The sequence below is a fragment of the Theobroma umbraticum genome, unplaced genomic scaffold, assembly GCF_002168275.2.
Source record: "Theobroma umbraticum cultivar Fairchild unplaced genomic scaffold, ASM216827v3 scaffold_4.1, whole genome shotgun sequence".
Taxonomy (NCBI): Eukaryota; Viridiplantae; Streptophyta; class Magnoliopsida; order Malvales; family Malvaceae; genus Theobroma; species Theobroma umbraticum.
The window spans coordinates 4,488,908-4,516,396 of record NW_018397258.1 but is presented as its reverse complement, the minus strand read 5'-3'; the positions used below and the strand labels follow the sequence as shown (position 1 = coordinate 4,516,396).

At 35.2% G+C, this 27,489-nt stretch overlaps 4 protein-coding genes and 1 long non-coding RNA gene across 6 annotated transcripts; 3 read left to right on the top strand and 2 right to left on the bottom strand.

Annotated features, from left to right (window-relative positions):
- The first annotated feature begins 38 nt into the window (after window positions 1-38).
- On the top strand, window positions 39-1,537 carry NFU1 (NFU domain protein 1). The gene is made up of 3 exons (XM_021425764.2): window positions 39-580; window positions 861-997; window positions 1,081-1,537. Exons 1-3 carry the CDS (start codon window positions 196-198, stop codon window positions 1,267-1,269), a joined length of 711 nt encoding a protein of 236 aa, XP_021281439.1. The 5' UTR covers window positions 39-195; the 3' UTR covers window positions 1,270-1,537.
- A 73-nt stretch (window positions 1,538-1,610) lies between these two features.
- Window positions 1,611-3,185, bottom strand: LOC110414522 (insulin-induced protein). Its single transcript, XM_021425763.2, has 5 exons — window positions 2,572-3,185; window positions 2,347-2,465; window positions 1,983-2,171; window positions 1,833-1,884; window positions 1,611-1,748 (listed from the first exon to the last, which is right to left on the bottom strand). The coding sequence occupies exons 1-5, from the start codon at window positions 2,839-2,841 to the stop codon at window positions 1,635-1,637; spliced, it is 744 nt and encodes a 247-aa protein (XP_021281438.1). The 5' UTR covers window positions 2,842-3,185; the 3' UTR covers window positions 1,611-1,634.
- A 1,067-nt stretch (window positions 3,186-4,252) lies between these two features.
- LOC110414521 (myb-like transcription factor family protein) lies at window positions 4,253-10,331 on the bottom strand. Of its 2 annotated transcripts, none has more exons than XM_021425761.2 (17): window positions 9,954-10,331; window positions 9,762-9,848; window positions 9,378-9,443; window positions 9,238-9,297; window positions 9,059-9,115; window positions 8,769-8,898; window positions 8,525-8,592; window positions 8,272-8,364; window positions 8,096-8,143; window positions 7,644-7,820; window positions 7,230-7,340; window positions 6,676-6,771; window positions 5,324-5,395; window positions 5,147-5,207; window positions 5,032-5,066; window positions 4,835-4,918; window positions 4,253-4,598 (listed from the first exon to the last, which is right to left on the bottom strand). In XM_021425761.2, the coding sequence occupies exons 1-16, from the start codon at window positions 10,065-10,067 to the stop codon at window positions 4,841-4,843; spliced, it is 1,353 nt and encodes a 450-aa protein (XP_021281436.1). In that variant the 5' UTR covers window positions 10,068-10,331; the 3' UTR covers window positions 4,253-4,598; window positions 4,835-4,840. The 2 variants fall into 2 exon arrangements, with proteins under 2 accessions (XP_021281436.1, XP_021281435.1); XM_021425760.2 differs by having other exon boundaries at window positions 4,807-4,918; window positions 9,954-10,330.
- Window positions 10,332-10,635: 304 nt separating this feature from the next.
- Window positions 10,636-11,883, top strand: LOC110414096 (uncharacterized). Its single transcript, XR_002444981.2, has 2 exons — window positions 10,636-10,717; window positions 11,193-11,883. It is a non-coding gene; the product is annotated as an uncharacterized LOC110414096 (long non-coding RNA).
- Window positions 11,884-21,869: 9,986 nt separating this feature from the next.
- GA2OX6 (gibberellin 2-oxidase 6) lies at window positions 21,870-25,179 on the top strand. The gene is made up of 3 exons (XM_021425002.2): window positions 21,870-22,351; window positions 23,987-24,344; window positions 24,530-25,179. Exons 1-3 carry the CDS (start codon window positions 21,969-21,971, stop codon window positions 24,803-24,805), a joined length of 1,017 nt encoding a protein of 338 aa, XP_021280677.1. The 5' UTR covers window positions 21,870-21,968; the 3' UTR covers window positions 24,806-25,179.
- Window positions 25,180-27,489: the final 2,310 nt, after the last annotated feature.

Below are 27,489 nucleotides of genomic sequence, written 5' to 3'. Positions count from 1 at the left end.
TTGGGAGAGCACATAATCACCACTTTGACGGTCCATGTAATTTGTTCAAGTTTATAATAAACATATATACTTTGGTCATGATATTATGCAATATATCAATACTTCTTTTATTTTTTAAAAACAAAAAACATACTACTTATGAAATAAAATAAAACAAATTAAAAAGTTACAACGAAAGAGTCGTTTTCTTTTTATATGCTGAGAATCTTTTCCCAGATCAGCAACAATTCCGCACCAGAAATGGCGTCCATCGCACCAGCCCGGTTAACCAAAACCCTCACTTCTTCTTATCCGCAAGCCTTGACTAAAACCTTTCGAATCCCACAATTCATATCCCAAAACCCACACAGACGGGTCCCTTATAGAAGAATCCAACAGAAAACAACCGTAAAAGCGTCGGGCTCCAGCCCGGACGCACCCACTGGCTCCTCTCCTGGGCTGTACTCCGCACGGAAATTCGAGCTCACCGCTCAAAACGTGGACCTGGTTCTGGAGGATGTCAGGCCTTACCTGATTGGCGATGGCGGAAACGTCGGCGTTGTGTCCGTTGAAGATGGTGTCATCTCTCTCAAACTCGAAGGTCACTTGGGTCTTTTCTCCTGATTTATTGACAATTTCGTTTCATGATTCTTGGTCTGGTTGACTTTTCTCTTCCTTTTTTTTTTAAAAAAAAATTAGTACTTACGGCTGTTTTATTTTTTGCTGGGATTGAAACTAGAAATTTATTTAATTCTGCTATTATGTAAACGAGCTTAGTACTAAAGAAAGGGGCAATCAGTTGGCTTGAATGTATTTTCCCACATACAAATTACTACAATTATTCAAGTGAACTGAGACTTTGCTGCATTATTTGATGACAGGAGCATGTGGAAGCTGCCCTAGCTCAACAACAACCATGAAAATGGGGATTGAAAGAGTTTTGAAGGAAAAATTTGGAGATGCAGTCAAGGATATTCGACAAGTATACGATGCTGAAGAAAGGGAAACAACTGTGGAGGTGGGTTCTCTCTCTATTTAAAACAAAGTTGTCAACAAGAAAATTGTGTATCGGCTAAATTAATTTGGCATTCATTACAACAGGCAGTGAATCGTCATCTTGATATATTGAGAGCAGCTATTAAGAATTATGGTGGGAGCGTGGAAGTGTTATCCATCGAAGGCGGGGAATGCGTTGTAAAGTATACAGGGCCTGAATCCATTGGATCAGGAATCAAAGCTGCAATTAAGGAGAAGTTCCCAGATATCGTGAATATTGTCTTTGCTGGCTAGCTTCATTTTTCGCATCAGAAGCTGAAAAAGTTGATGATCTCCTCTCTGGTTTCACGAAGACTGAGATTGCTTTGCATCTGAATTCTGACGCTGGTTTGTCTATGCATGTACCATTCAGTTAATACTTATAGATATGCAATCCCAAGGTAAAGGTGACTGCATATTTTATCTAGATGCATAGGTTATCGTTTTCATAGTGAATGAAATATATGTAATATTGTAAAGATACTCGTTTCATATTTCATTTGGACATTTAAATCACTGTTAACATTCAATACTCGTAAGATTCTCTCATCTCTGCCGTTTTACTAAGCAGCTGCAGTAAAATTTTGAATCATGGAACAGATCCTTATCAGCTCCTTAGCTTAGATAGACTTCTCTGTATCAGCAGCATTAATGGTTGATTGTAGCCAGCGTGATAAACAGACAATGAATGGCGTGTAAGCAAAATAGCAGGTGACTGTCCAAGTAACTAGTCCCTGTATAGAACTCAAACTCTCAACTTCGGATGTCATAGAAGCTTCTAATTGATTAAGTTTCTCTTTAGCAAAATAACTATTTACCTGTCCAAAGATCTCTACATTGGCTTGTGGGTAGTACCAGAGGTGGAAGAACCTGAAAGTCAGCAAGCATCAACGTTTTAGTGAAATAGTAAATAGCTACTTCTAATTATTTTGTAGGTGATGAAATTATGCTTAAGAAAGCAATCTTACTTCATCAACGGAATTTCAGCCAGGGGGCAGCATATGCCAATGATGGATGCTAAGGAGAAACCCAGCCGTGTCCTGTCTAGGGAGAACCATAAAAGCTCTGCCACTGCAAATAATATGTAGGCCTCGATGTTGTCCGCGACTCCATTTTTATACATTTCAGCACTCAGTTCGATAAATAGCACCAATGCTCTGTGTTCAAAAGATATGGTCTAAGCTATGAGGCAACACAGTTTGCAGTAATCTGAACTGATGCATGTTTAGTTTCATTGCAGTGCTAAAAACATTTCCTGTAAATCCGCAACCGTATCCTGGTTGAGATCATGAGAAATAGAATTTAGAAACTAGATAGCATTAATTGACTCACATCAGAGACCCGCCCGCTTTTTCCAGGGTCCCCTCCGGCACTTCTGAAGAAGCCTTTTCATCCAGGAAGAGTTGCAGCAACCCAACCGTGCAGTAGAACAATCCCAGCAAAGGAGGGACCTAACACCATTCCAACACACAAATTATCAGACAGATAGAAAAACGAAGAGAGTGTGGACAGTGAATTAAGAAGCCTAAAGAAGAGGTAACAAAGAATCCAATTTACCCATATATTCGTGTGGAGAGAACCAATGTTTATTGCCCCATTTTGGTAGACCACGAGGTCGACCCTCGAATGAAGTCCGTCAATAAGGGGACCCAAAACGAAACCAGAACCGAAAAGCGAGAGAGAGATAGAAGGCCAGGGGTTTCTTAGACTTGTTTTGCTCTGCTTTCTTATACTGCAACAATCTATAGACCGAAAATGTTTCAAATTAACACTGTGAGGGGGTTTGAGAAGCAGTCGAGGGGAGCTTAAAGCGATGAGGTTGGTCATGCTTATGCCCTCACGTTGGACACTTGGAGAAACACGTGCTGATTTTATTGCTGCTACTAAAATTTCAGAGAGCTCTAGGTAGGAGGACGGTGTGGATCCAATTTAGAGGTGGGTACAGTTTAGGATTAAATCTGAACCACGGAAGTAAATTGTAGAATTGGAGGCCATAGGTAAGCAAACACGCAAATTGATGGTGACGTGAAAGTTGAAACTGAGAGCCAGTGGCACCTTCAATCATCAGCTGCAATTCAGTTCGCAATACCTGTCGTGCTCTGCTCTGTACACTGCACCAGGATCCTGGAGCACCTCCCTTAACTCGAGGCTCAATTATTATTATTTTTTTTATTTTTTCTGCAAGGGTTGTAAGTTGACATCGCAGGAGCCAGCGGATAGACGTCATGAAATCACGAGGAATGAGGTGAATCTTCTATATATAAATATAAAATTTTCATCATTTATTAGGTATGTTTTTTTAAATTTAAATTCATAATTTATAAATTTATATTTTTTAAATTAAAAATATAAATTTATAATTTATAAATTTACATAAATTTTTATTTTTAGAATTTAAGACATTTCAATCTTTATTGATGTGATATATCATGAGAAATATAAAAATCAAAATAAAAACGAATTAGTATAAAAGTCCTTCTCATCGAATCTAAATCTTCACTGATATAAATCTCTCACAAAAATTATAAAAATTGAGATATACTCAAATTATGGTAAAAATTCCTTTCCTTTTTAAGTAAAACACCAATGCAATTCAAATTAGTATAAAAATCCATTTTCTCTATGAGTGCAACGAAATTATTGTATAATTAAATTAGATATAATATCACAAATCACATGTTAGTAAGAAATAAGATAAATATTAAATATATAAATATAAATCTTTTACCACATATTAAATATGTTTTTAATTTGAAAAAATGAATACGTGATTTAAAGTTCTATTTAAACTTTATTTTCAAAATTTAAGATAAGAAAACAAAAAATCTGAGGACCATAAAAACACTGGCAAGGCACCTTGGGAGAAACCAGCCACATTTACCAAGCCGGAGACTGGACTGCCAGAGGAGCAAACGATTCCCACTGAAAAAGCGTTACGAATGTAAGAGCTTGATATACACTTGGGCTTAGCATCGCAAATATCTTAGTCATCATTGGCATGTGAATTCAACTTTGTACATGAATGGCCGCGGATGCAGATTCGAAGAAACGCAGAGGAAGTTGGAAAAAGGCAAGCAACAATTTATGGCCCAGGAAATAATCTTCATCTTCCTCTCTCACACACGTTAATGTTTTAATAAAAAATTCAAAATCGCAAGTTCTCCGATGGAACAAACATAGTTACATTTTTAACATTCTTCTATCATTTGGTGGGGAATTATGAAAAGAGACTAAAACTAGTGAAAGGTAAGTAATAGTTCCTCACCACAAACAGAAATATATTTACAAGGGTCAAGATAAACGTAAAATTACAAAGCAATTTAGCACCTCGCCTACCAGAAAATTTGACAAAACCAAACGTCCAATTCCCAGCTAAGGAAATCAGTAAAATATGTCAGTTTTTGAATTCTGATGCTTTATGCATATCATTCAAAAAGATGTTGAGTTTTTCCTACTTGTGAGAAAAAAAGCTTGGATTTGGTTAAGAAAATAAGTTTAGTAGTCAAAACATGGAGCTTCAAAATCTGCTTCTGATGTACTTGGCAGATTCATAATGGAGCTGCCGCGAGTCTGCCCCTGAAATCCTGCAATGTAATCAAATCCAGAGTGGTGGATTTGGAGTATCAAAAAAGCAATATCCTAACTAAACACTGGAGAAACATGGTAAAAGATAACAACAGAAAATCTACATCTATAACATCTAAACTGGGTCCCAGTTCAAGCATGGAAACATAACCAACTCATAGAGAACTGTTTTTTTTTTTTTTTAAAGGCCTCATAGAGAACTATTACCTTATATGAGGTTAATTTGCTTGCTCACCCTTTATTATAGATCTGAAGCTTTCATCTTTCTTGGCCGTTTGTGAGCTGGTGAAGATGGAGTCTCAGATACTCTTCCAGGTCCCTAGAAATGACATCATAAGAAGAGATTACATCTAAACTAAACAAAGCACAGAGACATCAGAAAGTACAAAGGCAAGCAAATAGAAAAGATTAAAGAACATAATTGGCGCACACCTTGCGTTTCTGCTCCCTTTTGCCAGCCCTTTCACCTAAATTACAATCAAATATGCAAGTAATCAAAAACATATAACCAACTCATCCCAAAGAAAAACTAAAAGAGATATATTACCTCCAAAACTAATGGCGTCAGGAACAAATGTTCGATCCTGATCCACAGCACGATGTGATCGCTGCACATTAACAGACTCCAAAATTTCAAGAATTGAACAATTCAAAAGGGGTTCTAATAATCAAAAGTCCATAAAACTAGAAAAAATTATAGAAATCAGAAACTCAGATTTTCAACCTTAGGTGTGCCTGGCATATCACCATAGGAACCATCACGGAAAGATGAACCCTCTGCCTCCTTGTATTGCAACTGTTAAAAATCACATAAGATCAATGAACTGAGTAAGCAGCACACCACCTCTAACATTGTGAACTACTAATCAATCAGAATTCAGACACACCCTATGGATGTCTTTCCCAACTCAAAATCTACAATCCCAGACTTTTAACATCTTAGCTTAATTAGTACATGTAAAATGAATGATCTAATTTATATTCAGAACTACCTATCAAACTTGTACAAATATGAGAAATCTTTGTATATGCTTTTCATGATAAATAATAAATTCATTAAAAAAAATGGAGATGTGAACTATAACTAAATCACACAATCATTTTGCTGATCTTAACAAGTTTGGTCTTCTGTTAAAACCGAAAAATGCTAGTTTGTCAGGGAAACACTGGGACAGAAAATCAGACACCTCAGGTTCTAAAATAATATTCAATCCAACTCTCAGCATGTGCAATAACTCATGAAAACCATTAATACTTGAAACTGCATAGTAAGACAAAGTTGCCAGACATTCACCAAGAGACAATATATCACTGTCTTAGTTTATCATATAGCACGCCATTCTTGTCTAAGTTAAAACAAAAAGAGACAAAGTTAAAAAGGGAATAACACATTACTATTACCAACAATCATCCAAGATATAGACAAAATAGAAGCCTAGAATGGATCAAAATGTGTCAAGGTAACTTCAGCTAAAAGAAACAAATTTTAAACATCACATGTGAAACAAACTTTTGTGGGTAAAATACTTTCACTTTCGAATTTTTAATCATAATTCCACGCGGGTCCATTAGTTTTTAAAATAGACAATCCATCCCAAAAGTGTAAACACAGTTAACAGAAAATATAAAAAGACTAAAATGCTCTTTCTTCTTTATTAATTTAAAAAATTATTATTATATAATTCTTTTAAAAAAATTAATAAAAAGTAAAATTGTCCTTTCAATATTGCCATGTCATCAAACTAAGGAAAACACTAACGGTTAACTAACGGCTAGACCTATGTGTCAAGTGGAAGATACTTTTTTGGGACGAAATATCCATTTCAAAAACTAATGGACCATCTTGGGATTTCGATTAAAACTTAAGAGCATGGGGGTATTTTACCCAACATTCATTCATCCATTTACTTTGGGGGAAAAGAGAACTCCACAATAGGAGCAAATTACAACTTATGCACATTTCACCTAACTATATGAGTAAAGGAGTGGCACTAACTACATTTAAGGATTAGATATTATAAGATACAAGCACAAAGAAAACCCCTAATCTTTAGATAAATTAAAGATATGAGATACCTGTTTCTGCAGATTCAGCAAAGTTAGAATTTCTTTTCTTAATTCTAGATGCTCAGCACAAACAGCCTTTGTTGGCACCTTTGGTTTCAAATTAACCTGTAAAAAATTAGTTTAGATTTTTATACCCAATTTCGAAAAGATAATTAAGCTAGATTAATGAAGAATGTTCACATGATTCAGAATTGAATCACAGCCAAACGGCTAGAAATAAGGAGCAATAGGCAATATTATTAAAAGTAAGTGATAAACAGGATTAACTACTAGTTGTTAATATGAGCAGTCATCTAACAATGACAAAAATTATAAACAAGCACCCTCAAGTCAAATTATGTCTGTTCTACTGAATCTCTAGATTGTCTCCAATAAAAACATTTTCATCTGAAAAGATAATAAGACCTCATGATCTGAGAAATCATACTATGCATATACTCCTAATATATATTCTGAGTTTTAATATCTGGTCATCATGCATATAATATAACAATAACATCATCCACCAATAACAGATACAAGAATCTCTGCGCAGCATCACATTTCAGGGAGCGTAGACAAACCCCAAGATCTTGTAAGGTTTGCTCAACCCGCTTGATGGTCCGAAGTCCAGCAGATGAGCTTGCAGCTTGGACCATTTGCTCAAGTGCATATGTTCTCAAATATACTCGAAGCTGAAAATTATGTAAAGCAGTTAGCATACTTGTTTACAAGAGCAAAGAATATCCAGAAACAAACTTTGAAAAGCACACACCCTCAGACACTTCCAAGGAGAGGTAACGGTTGCCTCAGTTATTGATTTGACCACAAAAAATATTGGAAGCAAACAAAATGAATTATTAAAAGGGAGCACATATAATAAGTCAGATCACATACATTTCCTAAGGACAGAAGCAGCCACTTCTAATTATTTATTTATTTTATTCTTTGATGGAGAGAGACAAGAGAGAAAACTGAAGACTAGATGTCACACATACCATGCGCAAGGAAGTAAGAGTAGAGGCATTATCAGCCATTATTGAAGTAGAAGGTGCAACAGCTGCAGACGGAACTTGAACACTGGATGGAGATATAGTATCTCCATGACCAATAGCCCTCTCAACACTTTCAGGAACAATATCTGATGTGACTGGCAAATCAGGTTCTTCAGCACCCTGAACAGTACAAAACATAGAAAGCTAAATTATTCTAGATTGTGGAAACCCAGGTGCAATCACATATGCAAGTATATGCACAACCACCACCCCCCCCCCCCCCCCCCCCCGTTTCTTTCTAAGTTTGAACGCAAAACTAATCAAGTTGAAAATTTTATTTCCTTTGCTCCCAATTCTGAAATCAAAGTATGACATAAACAGACAGAACTATTAACACTCCCCTTTCATTGGCAATTGCAAATGCCAAAATAGCAGCTTGTCCAATTAATACTTACCTGTGCAGCCATGCGTGACTCAGCTATTCTTTTCGCTTCGGCAAGAACCTGCAGAAACAAACCATAGACCAGTCAAAATTTTGAGCATGTATTCAACCAACAAGCCCACATGCAAATAAATGCTGGGAAGGTCACATAATAAACAGCAATCATAAGTGAAAAGCAAAAGTATATACCTCGGCATCTTTCCGCTCTTGCTGCTTTGTTTGAGAAAGGACCATCGATAAAGCACGTTTGCGTTCCGTCTCTTGAGAAACATTGTAGGGTTCCTATACCGAGAGGATAATATCAGAGCTATACTAAATAACAAAGGAAATGAAATAATAATCTAGAGTGATATAAATACTATAACAGCTTATTCCTGTTACTATCAATTGCAACATAAAAGTAAATTATTCATATAAAATGCTGCTTATATAGCTATCAGACCTTAACAAGAGGATGCCCTGCAACTTCTCCAGGAGATGGAGCCCTAGCAATCAGTATGGCTCGAGACACTACATACAGATAGTGCCATAATCATTATGAGAACCATATAACATCCCAAAAATAAATTGAAATAAAATTCCATAGATAATGGATAAAATTATATGCAAATTCAAACTGTAGAAAGAACAGAAAGGGAGTGACTTGGATGATTGGCAATAGAAAGCCTAGCAGTTGGATAGAATACCACTATAATAGCGATCCTTCAATTCCTCCACAGTCCGGAATGTCGGGAACCTGTCAGCTATAACAATGAAGCGGAGATCAAACCGTTCGCATAAGTCAAACAGTTGGTCTGTCTCTTCCTTAGTCCACATCTAATTAACAAGGCAAAAGAAAAGAAATTTAACTGACAAATTGAATTCATGGTGGCTCAAATACAGGTCTTAATTCAACTACTACTTTCAGTTAGAACCAAACAGAAGCAATTAGTGGGAAAACTAAAAAATAGAGCTGCAACCTCAAGTTGATACATACAGGATCAGTTAAATACTTTTCATACTCCTCATCTGTGTATTTGATAACATCAACAGACTGCACCACACCAGACAAAGAAACAAACAAAGTATAAAAGAAAAAGATAAAACAAAAAAGATATGCAGCATAAATTAATTTGCGGCAAAACATAGAGGGAAAAAAGAAAAAGATATTGTTACCTTATTATACTTTGCAAAGGAATAATCACCTGTCGGTGGAACACCATTTACGACTCGCACCTGTAAGGTGTACAAGAGACTAAGACATTAAAAATGCGCACTTAGTTAAGGGAGAAGTCTTTCTAGAAACAGATACTTGCCCAGTGGTAAAGTTGCAAATTATCCTTTCGTGCAGAGCTTGTGAAAGGAAGCCACTGCCATGTGATCTGAAGAGAATTTCAACAACATTAAGCAACACACGGCAAATTATAACTTTGACACCCAGAAATATCAAATTTAAATTATTCAACATAAAAATATTCTACTAATTTTTATGCTCCATATGGTTGTTGCTTATATTACTTCCTAAGATTTGCATGAAAGCAAATGCAAACTAAGATCCATGAACCTCCAAATTTTAACATTTGGGCCATCAAAATTTACTTTTTTTGCATTTGCATCCAAATGTACTTTAGTTTCTTATTTGGAAGCAAAATGCAAGCAAAAAAAAGTACTCTTTCAAGCAAAAGGAGTCTTAGCAAAACCTTCTCATCCGATGGTGGGCGTCGTTTCAATTGGGAGGCGTCAATTGAAGGCATAAGCGGAGCCAACCCTCCCGTAAGGGCATAAACCTACGATTCCAACCAAGAAAAGAAGCCCTCCTTCACTCAGTGCAAGCTAAAAAAGAAACATGATTGAAAAACAAGCAGACTTAATTTTTTTTTTTTTCCTTTTACCTCGCGAGAAATGCCATCGGGTTTTCTCTGGGAATCTTTCTGGGGACGTGGTTTCTTCTCTTGGGTTATTGGCAACGGAGTTTTCGGCAGTCCAAGGATGTCCTTGGCGTCCATGGTAACTTTTCACCCCTCCCCCCAGATATTTAATTAGGGTTTTTGCGAACCATCAAATTAGCCGCTTCTTCCTAGAGAAGCAATTGGCTTCTGTTTTCGGGAATTTAGGGCCTCGATGGGGATTCAGGGGAAGATTCTAGGGTTTTCTTTGAGCGCGAAAGCAGTAGTTTTATGAGCAGAGCAAAAATTAGCTGCAAGGTTGTGGATTCGGTAACTGCCGGCTGCTCCTCCACTTCCAATCCACTGCTTGTCTTTTCCTTTTTTTATACTTTATACTACCACTAATATAAAATTTGAATTTAAAATTTTGATTATATTATTATTTTTTCTAAATATACCCTAATAAAATATGAAATATGTAAAGTTTTATTTAATTTATTAATATTTCAAAATATACCTGAATAAAAATGTAACAACTACTAGCAATATAATAATATATAAAATAAATGTTACTGGCGTAGGTTGGGCTTAGGCTTGGTGAGGTCGGGTCCACCACGGAGAGCCCACCTAGCTGGATTCACTTTAAGAAAACCATTTTCTAGTTCTCCTTCATGTTTAGTTATTTCCTCAACCATCCCCGGGCCTCCCTTCTTATTCCCCTGTCTCTCTCTCTCTCTCTCTCCGGGAACCCAGCTGAGGATTCTTGTAAGGTAAGACAAATATTACCAATTCCTAAAACAATTTTTTCATCACAAGAGTTCATTGCTTCTCCTTTCTCTCTCTCCAGTGTTTCCGATTTGATTACTAATTCTTTGTCTTTTCTTTTCCATCCTGTCAATCCATTGGTTTTGTGATCAGCTCTTTGTTTTGCAGCGTTGCAATAATGCCATGATTAATATTAGTTCAGAAAGTACAGCTTAGATTAACTAAAAACCAAAGAGCAACTCTTCTTTTTAAAACTAAAGAGCAACCCTTCTTTGCTCTGTCGGCTGTGCTTATAGACATTTATGCTCTTTATTTAAATGTAATAGCAATAAAAGCGAAAGGTAAACGAAGGCCAGCCCCTTTCCTCTTGCGTTCGCTACTTCTACTTCTAAGCAACTAATAGTATTTTTCTTATCAATTATACATAAAATTCTTGTTTTTCTCCGATTTTTAAGATTATCCTCCTACTTATTGCTGCAGGTTTATTAATTAACAACATATCATCATGGATGCTATCATCGCTAAAACTGGCACGGTTGGCAGCATAATGCTAAGGAGATTCTGTAGAAGAGCAATCTTCATGGACGATGATCAATGCTTGGCAAGCAGCTTCTTCATGGCAAAGGCTTGTTAACCTGTCCTTTGGTGCTATCCTACCTGAGCTTTTTTAAGAAAATAAAAAAAGAAAACCTATCCCCTTCTTCACCTTATTTCCTCTCTCTGTCTCTCCCCACGCACCATAATCTCTTCTTGACCTTGTAAGACCTTTTCTTGACCTTGTAAGACCCCTAACTAAATCTGCTACTCTCGTTATTAACATCTTGAAAGGTTTCTTATCAGAATTTTCATTTAGAGAGCTGTGCAAGTAGCATCCGCTGTTCCCACCCAACTTACCGTCTGCTTCTCTGTCTATCCCTCCTGAGCTATATAATAAACAAATCATACTACATAAAGCTAGTTTTCACATGTCAAAATCCCCTGTATCAGAATTCAGAAGCCATTGCAGTTGCAGCAGCTAGTTATAGCTTCAGAAAGGGCATGCAGTAGTTTTCATATAACTGGTTCCTTAGTTTATACTTTGGTTGTAATTTAAAGAAAGGCTAAAAGTGTGATGGAGCGTAGTCGAATGATTGTAAGGCTTTTGCTCATAATCTATCGTGGTTTGTCTTTCTCCTCTCTTTTTTTCGTACTCATCTGAGAAAGCATTGAATTCCAGTTTGTATTGTTATGCCTGCAGAAAATTAAACTCCATTCATGCAGGCAGTAGAGTTGTCAGATTGTTTGACATTTTGTTTTTCCTAACGGGAGCCTTTTTATTTTGCCATTGAAAAGTCGCTAATATTCTCTCAGATCTTTTTAAAGGGCCACCACCTCGTGATTGTTGCTGCAGGAATATAAAATGAGCAGGAGTACCGAGTACTGACTCCCTAGATAAAAAAAAGAACAGGGGTAATGGAACAGGGAATTTATAAATTTTGAAAATTGGACGACCATTCAAGTATATGTCAAATTGACTGATAATATCAGAACCGAGCATGTATTGCCCGGAGTTCGAATGCTGGCTATAGCACTTCCATGTGAGAGTCTTCCTCATCATAATAGTAATAGAGGGTCTTCCTCAATCCGCTAAAATTTCGATACTATACTGTAATCCAATGGATATACTTTTTTCCCCCAAAAGGTAGTACTTGAATTATCAAGCCAAAATGTCCAGATTCATCAACACTATGGAATGTTACTTGCTTGAGGTTACTCTTTTATTCCTCAGCACTGCAATGGCCAAGGGGTTTAATCTGATATTTTTTTTCCTTGGTTGTCTGAGTAATATTTTTCAACAAGAACAGATGGAATAGGCTTTATGATAACCACTTCTACAAATACGTTTCAAAGGATGATGTAGTAGAGGGGTGAAATGGGGCAGTAAAGCACTTTAGAGAGAAAAAAAAAAGTAGGAGAAGAAATCTAAGACAGAGACTTTGTAAATATCCCCCTTCAGAGATGTGGCATGCCACTATAATTTGTCTCCACGGGCTCACTGCCACCCCTTTTTCTGTCAATGGTTGAATTTAGGTAAAGATCAACCATGTTAGTACTGGATTGGTACACTTTTCTGAAGTGTCAAGCATATTTGAGCTCAACTTTTCAAAAAAGCGATTTCCATCTTTTGGGTGACATGCTAACATGGGGCACGTTTAATTGGAAGATAGCATCAATTGATAAGCTCATTCTTCTAGTGGAAAAAAGTAGAAAATGACTCCCCTCATGACAATTTTCAATCATCTTTGCTACGGTCTTCAAAAGTTTCAGGCGCGATTGTCAATGGCCTATTGAAAACTAAATGAGATAGTATGATCTGCTATCGCGTTGTTTCCGTCACAACAAAATCAGACCCCTCCCGACATTCGTTACGTACGCTACACGTGGACTTATGGATCCCGACATTACATTCACGGATTTATTAACCCTAACAACCTCCGGTGGTTGTATTTAACTTTGGTTGCTGTATTTATGGGACCAGTCGGCCCACGTACGTTCAATAGGTTAAAAAACTTATAATGAAGGAAATATATATGGGCTCGTCCCGGTCTTTTATCTAGGTATTCATCTAGGGGCATCCCCATGGCCATGGCCCCATTATTTGCTTTGGATCCTTAGTTGCCTTTTCATTGCTCCAACTGATGGTAGCCTTTCTTCCTTTACCTAGGCTTTGAGGTGATGGCACCTTTTGGGGTTATTATTTTGACCTGATATTATCCCCTAATGATTCCAGTGCACTGGAGGCCCGTAGACATCCATCCTTCAGAGGCCGTCACCCTGTTCCTGTCACAAAGGAGAAGACACTGACTTCCTCCGGTTAAGAAAGGGGAATCTCATACTATTACATTAACACTGCTATGCGCCCACAATTCTTTGGAATGGAGTTTCATTGAAAATTCGGATCAAATGTGTCATATGCACCACATACATTATTCAGATGAAATTTGATTGGTCAATCATCCTATCAATGATTTGGAATTGGATATGGTTTTTAAAGATACTAGAGCTAGCGTTTCAACAAGGCTGCATGTTCTAGCGAATTGGTTAACCATTTTTTCACAAAAGGGAAACAGGAATTCATGGATGAATATATGGCAATTGACAAATGCTTTTGGCAGTCTTGGCAGGAATCCTTTTCTTTGTCTTTCTTATTTTCTATTCTGTATATGGTGTGGCGCTCTTTGCACTGCTCTGGTGGCTGCATATGTCACCTAAGCCGAAGGCTGCAGCGCAAAAAGATCAACCACTAAATAAATAATAGAAAAATTCACTAATGAAACTAAATCATTTGAACTATGTATATTTAATTGGGGAGTGGCAAATATATAAAATAAAGAAGTGAAATTATATGGTTTCTAAAATATTCTGTTGTATAACACAAACATAATAAGACTAACCTGCCCCAAATGCACCCTTGAATATAATATCAAAACCTATATATGCTAGTATGAACAGTCCTTTGTCTGAAGACTGCAGTCCAAGATTCATTCCATGTGCAAACGCTCGCAAAGATTCGATAGTCCTAAAGCTTTATCAAGTCTGCATTGTCCTCTTCTTCTCTGTCCACTCGCAATTTGTCATCACATCAAAAGTGTATTACTAATTATCACAGTGCAATTGAAGTTATAGCAACGATTTGATTGACAGAACAAGTTGCAATATCTCCGGCCACGAGATGCAGACACACTCCAACTGGCAGTCACTTTGAATCTTCCCCATGACAAAATTCTGTACGCAAATTTAACTGCCAGTTCTCACAGAAAGAGCCAGGGAAAATGTCGTAGGGAAATCGCAAATGTTGATCACTTTTCCATCGGTTGGACTTGGAGACCCAACTAAAGAACCTTTGACGAGATAGCTTTTTGTTGCCGAATGGAGTCGTTGGATAATAATACGACACAACAGCTCGGTTCCGTTCCAAAGATGGAACTGTTAAGATATTTTTATATAATGAGAAAATACACGTACATCTATAGTTTATTCTTTGTAGTTTGTACATATAAGAGCTAATTTAATAAATTCCGAGTTAGATGCTTTGCTGTCTATTCCCACCGTGTGTTTCCTTCATTTAAAGATGAATAAGTTAATCTTTTCATGCGGATGTTGGGGTTTTCGATGTCGGTTAACAGATACAAAAACAAACTCGTTTTTGTTCTCTTTCCTTCTTATCAAGGTCATCAGTGTTGAACATCCATTATTTAGTACTGAAGAGCTTTCCCTCGTTGTCCCCAAGTAGCTGTCTCAACTTATCAATTTCATTTGTTCTTTCTTCCCCTTTTACTTTTTGACCGGTGTTTCAGCTTTTTAGATTGCAGGTGATCTAATTAGTGTATATATGCATATATGCAACTGCCTGCAACTCTTTCTGGTAAAAGACGTTCCAAATTCTGACTGAAAGTTGATCAGTTGTTGTTCTGATGTGCAGAAGTGAGAATATCACTAATTTTTTTAATACAAATTTTAACAACTTTTCTTCTTGTTGTTTTCAATTTGTTTCTATGATGAACATCGAATACATTCTATACTGCATTTTCTGCAAAAATATATTAGTGAATCACTTAATGTGTCCCCATGTGGCTACAAAGATCACCCACCTTAAACTGAATTATGCAAACCATTTGCCATTTCCTATTATTCCAGGAAAAGATTGATAACATTCTTTGATGACTAGGGCGGCAGTTACATGAGAAAAAAAGAAAAGGGCAGTTAAAAAGCAGGTGGCTCCCAAGGAAAAAGTATGGCAAACTTTTATTAGCAAAGGGTCCAAGCCAGGATCTCATGATTTCACATTTGATTGCCTGATACCATACATGCCTAAATGGACTTGTATCAATTGTCGGCAAATTAATCCTAGATTTCAAGCAGTGGCTCCAGATTTTCTGATGATAGTTAATTCTTCTGTCAGAAAGCTGCTGCTGCCTGCCAACAATATATATTTATTTATGTAATCCTGAGCTTTTCTGCAAGTGCACAAAATTAAGCAGACAAACTAACTAATTGCACCTAATATTTTCACCATATACTATCAACAATTTAATCTTTCAAATGATTGCTTTTGGGACTTGTAAATGTAAATCAACTGCAACCGGAAGCTCTTGTATATGCAGAAACACAGCAGACAGCAGTAGTTGAGATGTGAAGATCCTAATTCTACTCAGAACCACACGCTTGCATTAATTATTTTGTTTTCATTCGTCATTATCAAAATCGTTATCATTATCATCATAATGCTATTAGACAATAACCATCCAACCTAAAGGTGAAGAGCTGGGAATGGCCGAAAATGATTGTCAACTGCATGCCCACAGGATTTCATTTTGTGACTTGCACTCAGCACAAGTTAATTTTCTCTTCCTTTGCTTTTTGTTAAGCCAATATAGCAAGACCTTTAGCTTATATCACATTATTACTGTTTCCTCTGCTGCTAATTCATGTATTATTTCACTATTTTTTGACATCTAAAATATGGGTTAAGCTTTAATCTCTCTCAAATGCCTATGTATGATCATTCATTAACACTCAAACAACTTTGATATTATAAAACTTGTTCTGCAAATTGCCAAAATGTATTCTGTTCTTCTTTAATTAGTTCTTCCTCTCTCTCTCTCTCTCTCTCTCTTTTTCTTTTTTTCTTTTTCCGTTAAATTTGCTCAAGTTTCTTCCATTATTAATTATTTAACAAATTATTAAGTTCCCTTATTATTTTCATCATCATCACAGTCATGATTATTGGGCCATTATCAATTTATCAAAACACACCCTAATTGACAGTTATTAATAGGCTGTGTAGGTCCACCAACCTTTGCACGTAGTGGAGTGGTTAACATCAAAAACTTTGTGGCTTTTTACTAATAATCTCTGCAGTTGCATTCGACTCATCCTCACCAATAAATGCAATCCCCATAGCAACTGGCATTTCACTTTTATTTAGCCAAAGGCACCAGCTGGTAATTGATTTGGGAAAACGCTATCTCACATGAGTATATATATAACTAAAACCAAAGCTCTCTTTTGTCTTCTTTGCCAATTACCCTACTTATATATATTCCATTCTTGCTTTTAAAAAAGAAAAGTTTGAGTTTTTTTAGTTTAATTTCAAGTCTAGTCTATATATGAATTAATTGGTAGCTAGCTAGTGGAAATTAAACTCGACCCAATACTCTGATAGAACTAACAGCTTATGTTTATTACTATTAATTGCTAGTAGTGTTATTTAACAAGAGGGAATCATGTACAAATTAAATCTAAGATATCTATTTATACTTCCTCTTGTATCTTTACCAATTATATATATGTTAAATATATATAAGGAAAAATAAAGACAGAGATGAATTCAAGATTTATTTTCAGTGAGGGTAAACTATATATATACAAAATGTATAAACATAAATTAACTCCAATGTAAAAAAAAAAGAAGTCTTGTTTTAATGTAGAGATAATAAATTGCAAATGTTGTTTACCAGTTTTAATAGTTTGGAAATGTTGTGATGTTTTTAATAATCAATACTATAAAATATATTTTTCTATATATATGTAACCAAATATTCATTGGTTATTTCTTTGTATACACCAAATTATTTTATTAATATAAAAAATTTCAAATAATAAATTAAAACTCTATTATAATCACAAAATATCAAAATACAAAGAAAATAATTAATCATGACTTGGATGTTTTCTAGCTTTGAAAAAAGAAAGTGAACTGGCATTTTTACATAAAACTACTTGTCTTTATTTTTTTTCCTTTCTACTGCTTTTTTTTTAATTTTATTATGTTTTATAATTTTCTTTGTACGGGGAAAGTAACAGGAGAGATAGAAGTTAATTTTTTGGCTAAAAAATATCTTTTGCTTTTTGTTATTTTGTAATTTTTCAAAGCGTTGGCCAGTTTCATATTAATAAATAAATTAATTATAAAATCTTATTTTATTTAAATTTACGCATTATTATACTTTATTATTGTGCAATATAAGTCCCTTTGAATTATGATTATACTTTTATTTTTTTTAATATTTATAATGATGTGATATATATTTTGTTTTTTGTTAATTACAATAAAAATAAAATATAAAAGAGCTAAATCTTTTAATTATTTTTATAATATAATCAAAAGAACATTAAGAACTTACTCAATACTGTTGCACCCAATTCGAATCCCTCTCTGAATAAAGCGACACGAGGGACACAGTAGCCTTTTCGTATTTCAGTGTTATGTTATCATATTTCTTTTTACTTTAAAAGAAAAAAGGCTAAACCACCTTATCCTAAACTATGTGCTGAGTACAAATGGAGGGGGGGTTGTATTTATTATTTGTGCATTTGATCTACATGATCATATGGCCAACAGTTTTCATACATAATTAAGACTATGTAACAAAGTTTAATGCACATGATATATATGATAATGTCCCCCTTGTGGGCTATTCTTCTCTTTGTCAAAACTCAAATTAAAGATCTAAGTGCATCCAAAACCCGTCATCAACTCAGCAGTATTTGACATCAACAATAGGATAAGATCTAAGATTTTTCCAACCACCTTAAAGAAAATTATTCGTAAATTAAGATTTCAATTTCAATATGTTATTCCAATTCAACAGTGTCACTATCTACGGTATAAATGCTAAGAAAGTAAGAGCCGACATTAATATTTATATTAAAGATAAAATAATTGCATGTTTCACTACATCACGAGCAGGGGTTTTCATGTAACATCAAATTATCCATCACTCTATAATGTCATAAGGCTTTAATAATTTTTTTTTTCTGGTTAAAACTTATCAATCAGATTAGTAGCTTCTTGCTTTAGGACAGCGCCACGTGGCGACTGAGGAAGATTATTGAACCCACCTCCTTTTTGTCCTAAACAATTTGAAAGGATCAAATCCATGGGATCGCATCAATTCTTTTGCTTTTTTTTTCTTCTTCTTCTTCTTTAGTTCTTTGTCTGGTCTACATGTTTCACGCTGGCCGGCCTTCACCATGGTATTAAGGGTCGTGTTTGAGGGAGAGCGACCGCAATTTATGGAGATTAACAGTCGTCTCCCTTTCTGGATTTGCTAATACAGAAAACAATACTCCTCTTTCTGTAACAATTTAAATGTCTCCCACACGAAAAATCTACTATTCATAAATTATATGAAAATAGAAAATAGTAAATTCATTATTGTTTGTGACTAATCAATTTTTCAAAATCTTTGATTTTTTTATTGAACAAATATATATAATTACATATACGCGTTTAAATTTATTGAAAATCACTTTTGTATACTTCATTTTATAAATTTAAAATTCTTTATCTTATTAACGTACAATACTTTGTATTGTCAAAATGTAAAAACGAAAATAGAAAAAATCAATTTGAAATATAAAAAAAAGAAAAAAAAAACTTCATTTTGGAAAATTTTAAAAGGCAAAGATGAAAACAAATGGCGAAAGGAATTGTATTTTATACATAGACGTTGTCTCAAGACTTAAACCGGTAACCAAATATATTTATTTTTTTGAAAAGTAACAAACTACATATATATGTTTTAATAATAAAGACTAATCAATAGTCAAAATTGAGTAATATTCAGATGGCTTGATTTATTTTTGGACGTTAAGAGACAATGGTCCCCGGGCTCTGATCAATCTAGCTATGACGAGTTCATGTAGGTTTTAAGAAATTACGGAACTAAAGTTGTGTTCCGAACGCCTGAAATTCTACTTTTATGGATATTTCATGACTGTTGAATTCGTCGCCTAACCTAAATATTTAGCTTCGTTGGCCAAGGACGCAGGTGGAGTTGCTAAGCCTAGTGTTTCTCTTTCTCTCGCTTTCTCTCTTTAGGGGGGTGGGCATTTTCTTGAATAAAGAATTCCATTTATTTCGTTATTTTGAGTCTTCTGGTCCATATTGTTCCTATAAACTTTTTTATTTGAGACTTTTCGATTATTAAATTAAATTATGATATGGGATATTACTAAAATACATCATTATCTTTGTATTTGACTCTTGAATCCCAATTGTGTATTTTTTTTTCCCTTGCTATAAAATAGAGAGAGAGAGAGAGAACCCGTCAAGCGCTGTATAGCAAGCAATTTCTCCACGTAAATATGTTTGAAAATTAGTGAAGTACCTACCCACAAAAGGGTGGAATAAATATACCTAATACATTTAATTACCTTGAATATTTCTTTTTAGAATATAAAATCCATTTTGTTATAATATATATAAATATATATTGCAATTTGGATTATATTATATATACGGAAAATACTAATCTTATAAATCTTCAAATTCTCTTATAAAATATAGAGGACTGAATGTCGCTATCTAACACTGTCTTGATGAAATAGGATTACTACATTAATATGTCGGTCATGATGTTGTGCATCAAGATGGCCAAAAGAGGATAAAAAAAAAAATATCTGCGTTGGAAAACCTTGTGTTGAAAAAGCGATATAAAGATTGAAAAGAAAAAGGAAGCAACATTATTTAAGTAGTTTTCATCCCAAATTTGGATAGTGAGTGGTAGAAATTAAAAGAGAAGAGTCTCTCAACTGGAAGCATGGTTTTATTTCCACGATGAAAAGAGCTTTAAATGAATAAAAACTCTCTTTTTAACGTGCAAGTTATTACTAACATCTTTCTTTTTGCCAATTAATGAAATCCGGTTGGAAAATGACACGAACCGCTATATGGAATCTGCACGCAGCCTAAAAAAGGAAGGTGGGGATTTGTTAATAGCAAAAAATGCTGTGGTTGCCATTTTAGACTTAGTTTGAGTGTAGAGGAATCTGAAAGTAGTCGTTTTTGTTGTCCCTCTAATTATACATTAGGAGTTCCAACACTAACAAGTTTTCTTTGACACACACATAATCAAACTGACAATATTAACTTAAAGCATATCGATCGGCCAGCAATTGCCGAGTGGTTGTGGCTTGAATCGACATTCATGTTTGACTTTGTAGATATATCAAGTTGAAGTTGTCGATGTGTTGCAATCTGTTGTTATGATACGACATAGGAGAACGAGATAGAAGTTTCCACAATGACCATTAATGTACGTCGTGATACCTCATAATTACCTGATGTTTTCTTGTGAGGCTCATACATATAGTATTTAATGTAAACGAAGTGAGTATACCATGTTGTCCGGTGACGTGCTGACTCATGTTAGTGTCTTACAACACACACAAATATAATTAGACATTGGTTAAAGGTTAATAGGATAATTTTAATTATAATACTTTTTAAATAACGACATTTACTCATTCATCCAATTATTAAAAGAAAAGAGATTCGTGTGAAGAGTACGTAGAGAACTGAACTCTAAATGTGCCAAATCAATATAAAAAAAGGTGTTCTTAAAATCGTTCAGGGAGAAAATTAAGTTACAATTTTTTATGTTTAATGATAGAATCTTTTCATGGTATGACATGTCTTTATCTTGGAGGAAAGCTAGAGGGTTAAGTTGACGAGAAAAAATTGGCTTGGAGGTAAAATTGATTTTGAACCAAGGAATTTAAAGCAAGGCTCGATTAAAAACTCAAGCAGCTGCGATTGGGCCAAGTTAAATATGGGGATGGAGAGCTGAAATATTAGTGTTGGTTTACAAAAGAATTGTGTATTGGCAAATTCGGCGAGTCAAATGAAGAAGAAGGTCAAAGCAGGCGGATGGTGAAATGAGCCAAAAAGGGTTAAATATTTTCATTGTTATACAGTTTACAACACACGCGCTTTTGAAAAGCGTTTGATTACCCAAAAAAAATCCCAATGTAGAGGGGACAAACAGCCGCTACCCGGTTGGCCCCAACCTCCCCCTCCCTCCACCTAATGTTTTCCCAAGCCCTCCTCACCATGCCCATGTCTTCCCCACGCGCACCCTACAGCATCTGACAGAGCTTTTCATACCCCTAATTAATTATATATTTATGTCGTTAATATATTGGACCCATAATATATTATAATTTTTGTTGGTATACAAAGTCCACGTCTTCCTAAATTCACGATACTCGCTCGAAATTTTATAATCATTCTTTTCTTATCACGGCCTTTCTCTCTCTCTCTCTCTCTCTCCTTGCTCGTATAAATAGTAGGCAGCTCCTCAGCCATGATTACACCTCTTCCAACTCCAAGGCTCAAAACTGAGAGTGCTTCATTAAATCCTTTCTCTCGCTTTAGATCAGTGCTTTCTATTGATTTAAACCCCTTCTTGTAGAAACAAAAGAAAAGAAATGGTTAAGCTGTCGTCGCCAACTTCTATGAGAAGCAAGAAAACCAGGGCAGTAGGGATTCCCGAGGTTGATCTTTCACTTGATAGGTCGAAAGTGTCGGAGCTGATTGTCCAAGCTTGTGAAGAGTATGGATTCTTTAAGGTTATTAACCATGGCGTGCCTGGGGAGATAATAACCAGATTGGAAGATGAAGGGCTTAATTTTTTTGGCAAACCAGCGGATGATAAGCACCGAGCGGGGCCTGCCTGCCCTTTCGGTTATGGTTTGAAAAACATCGGCCTCAATGGCGATAAGGGTGAACTCGAGTATCTTCTTCTCCACACCCATCCTTTCTCCATTGCTGAAAGGTCCAAAACCATCTCCAATGAGCCTGAAACTTTCAGGTACGATATTATTCCCTTTGATTTAAATCTTGTTTTTCTATATATTACCTTTTTGCTCTTCTCTTCTATTCCTTCTTCTTCTTCTTCCCAGAAAAGAAGGATAAACAAACTTTCTCCTCACGTTCGAAACATTGGGTCGTTCACGTTATTGTTCAAAAAAGGTATAGGAAGGTCAACAAAAAAAAAAGAAATAAAAATGGATATAAACCATAAACGGCAGAGTGTAGAGACAAGGCGCCTGGTTTCTGTTTCTTCAGTGTGATACAGGATACCGGGGTTTATGCTTAGCCAATGGCTTGTATTAGTCATTTTCTATAGATTATATATATATATATAACACTTATAGTAGAGAGGCACCTTTTATTATACATGTAAGGAGCTTTAAATTAAACAGCATTTGGCCGGTATACAAAGGGAATTTAATTTTGCAGGGGATTGTTTACCATTAATGCTTGGTATCCCAGAAAGGGACATCTACCCTTTATGATAAAAAGAAAGGTTTTAAAAAAAGATTATATTATTAGGGTCACTTATTATAATTGTTTACCAGATTAATTAATATAATGGTTTTGTCTACTAAGTACTATTCTTTTTCGCGGATTCGGCTGCATGATATAAGTTTTAGAATACCCTCATTCATAAAGAATTGAAGAAGAGCCTTGAATTAGTTGGACCCCACTCTTTTATGACCCCAGTGGAAAAGTCCCAGGCTTTCTATAATTTCCTACTCGAACGAATTAAACAAGTGCTTTTCCATGTTTGCTTGTAAATGAATATATCTGGGCAAATTAGTCAATCACTGCCACACGTGCAAACCCCAAATATATGGGAAAAACTATCAGAAAGATGATTACTACTGTTGATGAGTCTGGTTACAACCTGGTGGTAAAGAAGGGGAGATTGGGGAGTGTTATTGCTTTTGTACTGTCAACAATTATGTTCATCATGGCATGCAATTCTCCTTTATAACAGCCTGGGGCCTACCTCCAAAAAGTCCCCCCACCCTCACCCCTCCCAACAGAAAATTGTAGGGGAAAGAATTAGCATGATCCGATGAGTTAGATTCCCAACATTCTCCCCTCGTTCTTTCTTTTTCCAAGTACCATTTCTATTGATTCTTTCTACCGCTGCTCCTGACTGTCTATCATGTTTTTTCAGCATTATTGTTTTCTTGACTTGCCATTTCTTAAAACTGTTTTAATTCGTGAATCTACAATGTAGCATTGCCCATAGTCTTAAGAACAGACAACAATCTTTCATTCTTGATCCTACTTTAAACCCGATTCCCAGACAAGAAAGAAGGTTTTTGAACGACCAAGTCCACTTCTGTTAGGACTCCGTCCGGCAGAGGCGGCAAGGAATTTGGCCGGTGATCAATATCATTGTTTCCATGAAAAGATTCAATTATAACTAGGTTCATAAAAGTGGTCAGCAAAAGAATCATTATTTTCGTGACCAAAAATCAAGAAAAATAATAGATTCTATGAAAGCTGAACCCTCCACGTCACATACTATATTTAGAAATGAATTAAAGGGACATTTCCATGAAACTTTTTTAAAAAAATAAAAAGGAAAGAAAATTATTTCAAAGGAGCAATCTTTGGGTAAATTATTAATCTTGTTTGGCTTTCACAGTTGTGCTGCGAATGATTATATAGAAGCAGTGAGGGAGTTAGCATGCGAGGTTCTTGATCTGGTGGCCGAGGGTCTGTGGGTCCCCGACAAGTACGCGTTCAGTAGACTAATCAGAGACGTCCAGAGCGACTCGGTCCTAAGGTTCAATCATTATCCTCCATTCAAGAATTGGGACCCACCATCCAAAGCATGCAAAGACGATCAAATTGGATTTGGAGAGCATTCTGACCCTCAGATCGTCACCATATTACGATCCAACGATGTTGCTGGGCTTGAAATCTCTTTGCATGATGGGCTTTGGGTCCCAGTTCCCCCTGAACCCACTCAATTCTACGTGATCATCGGTGATGCATTGCGGGTCGGTATTAAAATTTTCTTTTTCAATTAACTACTCCATCAACGATCATATTCATAATTATATCTTTGCTTGGCTATCCTAATAGCCAGCAAGCAAACTCAAGGAATTTTGTATACTAGATAATAATTTGGATAAATCATGCTTAACATATATAATTATATTTGGGTATATTGGTATTTTGCCAGGTTTTAACAAATGGGAGATTGGTGAGCGTGAGACATAGGGCGTTGGCAAACTCATCAAGAGATTCAAGAATGTCAATCATGTACTTTGGGGCACCACCTCTTAATGCAATCATCTCTCCTCTCCCTGAATTTGTGTCACCCCAAAATCCCAGCCTCTACAAGCCCTTTACTTGGAGTGAGTACAAGAAAGCCGCCTACTCCTTACGCTTGGGGGATTGCCGTCTTGACCTCTTCAAGCTCCATCCCAGCAATGATAAGACGACATTGTTGAGCTAGACAAACTTAAACGTGCCTTCCCCCAGGAATTAATCAAACAGGGACAGCAAGACCTACGTCTCAATTTCATATTATTATTATTATTATTATTAATTATATATTGTATATAGGCCACAATTCAAGATCGTAAGTTAAAGGGCGATGATAATCCTATTTAAATTAGCAGGAAATTTTTTTATCTGAAGCCCTTCTTCCCCCCTTAGTAATTATCAATTTATTTTAGTTTTCTTTTTGATTGGATATTTAGCTTTGTAGGGGAAGGTTCCCTATCCAAAAAAAAAACAGAAAAAAAAAACTATGTACAATAAGTTTAGAGGAAAATCATCTGTACGACTGTATCTGAAAAATATTCTGGGAAGTATATATATAGTGTAGTAAATTAATTATAGTAACAAATATTCTCTTTGTCGCTTTCTTTTCTTATAGAGCTCGTGTTATATCGTACACACAAATGGAATGGCTGAGATATGGGACATTGAGATCAATTTGGACAAGTTCCTTAATGCGACAATTCATCATTAATTTCTATGACTAGACTTGTTTCCAAAAACATTTATCACATGTTTAAACTTGGTGCTCAATATTCTTACAGACTCTACATGATCACCAATCTCAGTCACTAGGCGTTCACACATTTTCTCTTCTGCATTTGTTTTTGTTAACTTGGTACAGTTTGCTCTTCTGCTTTTTTTAGTCCCTTTAATCTCATTTTTATTTCTTTCTTTTTTTTTTTTGCTCCATTATTTCTTTGTAGTTATGTGAAAATTGTCAATGTAGTGATAAAAAAAATCTACATCAGTTAAATTGGAGATATAATGGGTACATAAATATAATAAGGATCATATATACTTAATTATTATAAACTGATTTTAAGTTAGATATCCATCTAAAGTTTAATATGGTATCATGTGAAATCAATGTCATGTGATAAGTTCATTATTCTTACATATGAGAACGAGTGTTATAGTTAAATTTAGTGTCCATTGTCTCTAACATGGTATCAAGTAGTCGTTGTCCTCACTCATACTATATGTGAAGTCAATGTTACGTGATAAGTTCATTTTCCTTACATGTGAAGAAAAGTGTTAGAATTAAATTGAAAGCCTATATTATGGATATAAAAATATAATAAGTATTACTCTTCTTACATATCAGTTGATTTTAAGTTAAATTTTCACATAAAATTTAATAAAAATAACTTGATAAAATGCTTTATTTGCCTACCAAAGTAAAGCATTCCAAAAGGAGAATTGCAGGGGAAAACTGAAAAGAAGAGAAAAGCATAGGATCACACCCAAAAAAAAAAAGGTAGAACAGAAATGCATATGGTAGTGTTTGGACCAAGCTACCTATAGGCTATAGGAGAAAATTGAAATATGAGAGAATTGCATAGGATGTCACCAAAAAAATGAAAACTGCATAAGATAGTGTTTGGACCAAGCTACATATAGGCTATGGTTATTACTAGCTAGGTTACATTTATAATAAGGCACATGCATTAAAAATATGTTAGGTTAATGGACAATTGAAAAGGCTTGAATGAATTTTAAATGAAGTGTCCACTTTATTTGATCACGTTGGTCAAAATTGATTTAATTTCAATACAAAAAATACCAATTGCAGATTCAATATTTCTAGTAGTGATTTATATAACTTGTCAACTCTCATTAAGATAGGATACTAACTAAATAAGAGAGACAGGTGAAAATTAAATAAGAAAAAAACTTGAAGCTATATAAACAGCATATGAAGAATGCAATTAGGCACAATTAATGGAACTTGATTGAAAAGAATTTCCATACTCATCCATTTTGTGGATTTTCCTTTTCATCTTCGAAGTATTAACTTCAATTAGGTAGATCTAGATCGAGAGAATCTGTAGGTTTCTGAGACTTTTCTTTTGGTATATTTTTTTTGCTTGCCTTGGCTAAGTCATGAATGATCAAGCAAATGATGAAAAGGCAGTGGCCCTGTAAGGTTTTCTTTTGATATATATGAAGCAATAGGCTGTAAGTACTCTAAATTGATCAAATCGAAAAAGGTAAAAAATTATGATTCTTCAACATTTGGAGAGGTTAATTGCATGTTTAATTATGCTCTCTCTTGCTAGATATGGTTTTTTTTTTTCTTGGTTTAATTTTATGGAACTGTGACTACTGTTCTTAATTTCCCCTCGATAAAGGTTACCTTCTATAAGTGGAAAGCATGGTATGGGAATCCTACGAATGATATATAGATAAAGTATTAAAATCACAAAAAGAGAATTGTGTGTTGGAATTTTATACATAAAGATGTACTAGGCCGGTATATAAATTTGCTGTTGCCCGGCCACACGTGATGGTGTTGTGCTCTATATATTGATGTAATAAATTAGGTATACCTAGGAAAATTACATAATACCAAGTTCTCCATCTCTTGCACTAATTCATCTATAAATTGGTTTCATGTCGCAATCATTTGACCCAGCTAAATTCCCAAAACTGAGTTGCAGTCGATGCAGGCACCTTCCAGTTTTGTACATGTGTTTGCAGCTAAGGGCATACCAAGCCGTCTCGTGTGTAACACTTGTCTTAAAAGCAAACAATGGGAGCAAAATTATACATATGTATTGGTGGGATCATGCCAGTCTTATTTTCAATCTCACCAACTATGACAAAGAAACCAGTCTAAGTGGTAGTTCGATC

Coding starts and splice junctions, on each gene's coding strand:
- NFU1 (XM_021425764.2), top strand. CDS start 196: ATGCTGAGAATCTTTTCCCAGATCAGCAACAATTCCGCACCAGAAATG. Junction 581..860: donor CATCTCTCTCAAACTCGAAG/GTCACTTGGGTC, acceptor ATTTGATGACAG/GAGCATGTGGAAGCTGCCCT. Junction 998..1,080: donor AAAGGGAAACAACTGTGGAG/GTGGGTTCTCTC, acceptor TCATTACAACAG/GCAGTGAATCGTCATCTTGA.
- LOC110414522 (XM_021425763.2), bottom strand. CDS start 2,841: ATGACCAACCTCATCGCTTTAAGCTCCCCTCGACTGCTTCTCAAACCC. Junction 2,172..2,346: donor AAAGCGGGCGGGTCTCTGAT/GTGAGTCAATTA, acceptor TTTTGAACACAG/AGCATTGGTGCTATTTATCG. Junction 1,749..1,832: donor ATGTAGAGATCTTTGGACAG/GTAAATAGTTAT, acceptor AGTTCTATACAG/GGACTAGTTACTTGGACAGT.
- LOC110414521 (XM_021425761.2), bottom strand. CDS start 10,067: ATGGACGCCAAGGACATCCTTGGACTGCCGAAAACTCCGTTGCCAATA. Junction 8,899..9,058: donor AAAAGTATTTAACTGATCCT/GTATGTATCAAC, acceptor CTTGTTAATTAG/ATGTGGACTAAGGAAGAGAC. Junction 7,341..7,643: donor CTCTTACTTCCTTGCGCATG/GTATGTGTGACA, acceptor CATAATTTTCAG/CTTCGAGTATATTTGAGAAC.
- GA2OX6 (XM_021425002.2), top strand. CDS start 21,969: ATGGTTAAGCTGTCGTCGCCAACTTCTATGAGAAGCAAGAAAACCAGG. Junction 22,352..23,986: donor AATGAGCCTGAAACTTTCAG/GTACGATATTAT, acceptor TGGCTTTCACAG/TTGTGCTGCGAATGATTATA. Junction 24,345..24,529: donor TCATCGGTGATGCATTGCGG/GTCGGTATTAAA, acceptor GTATTTTGCCAG/GTTTTAACAAATGGGAGATT.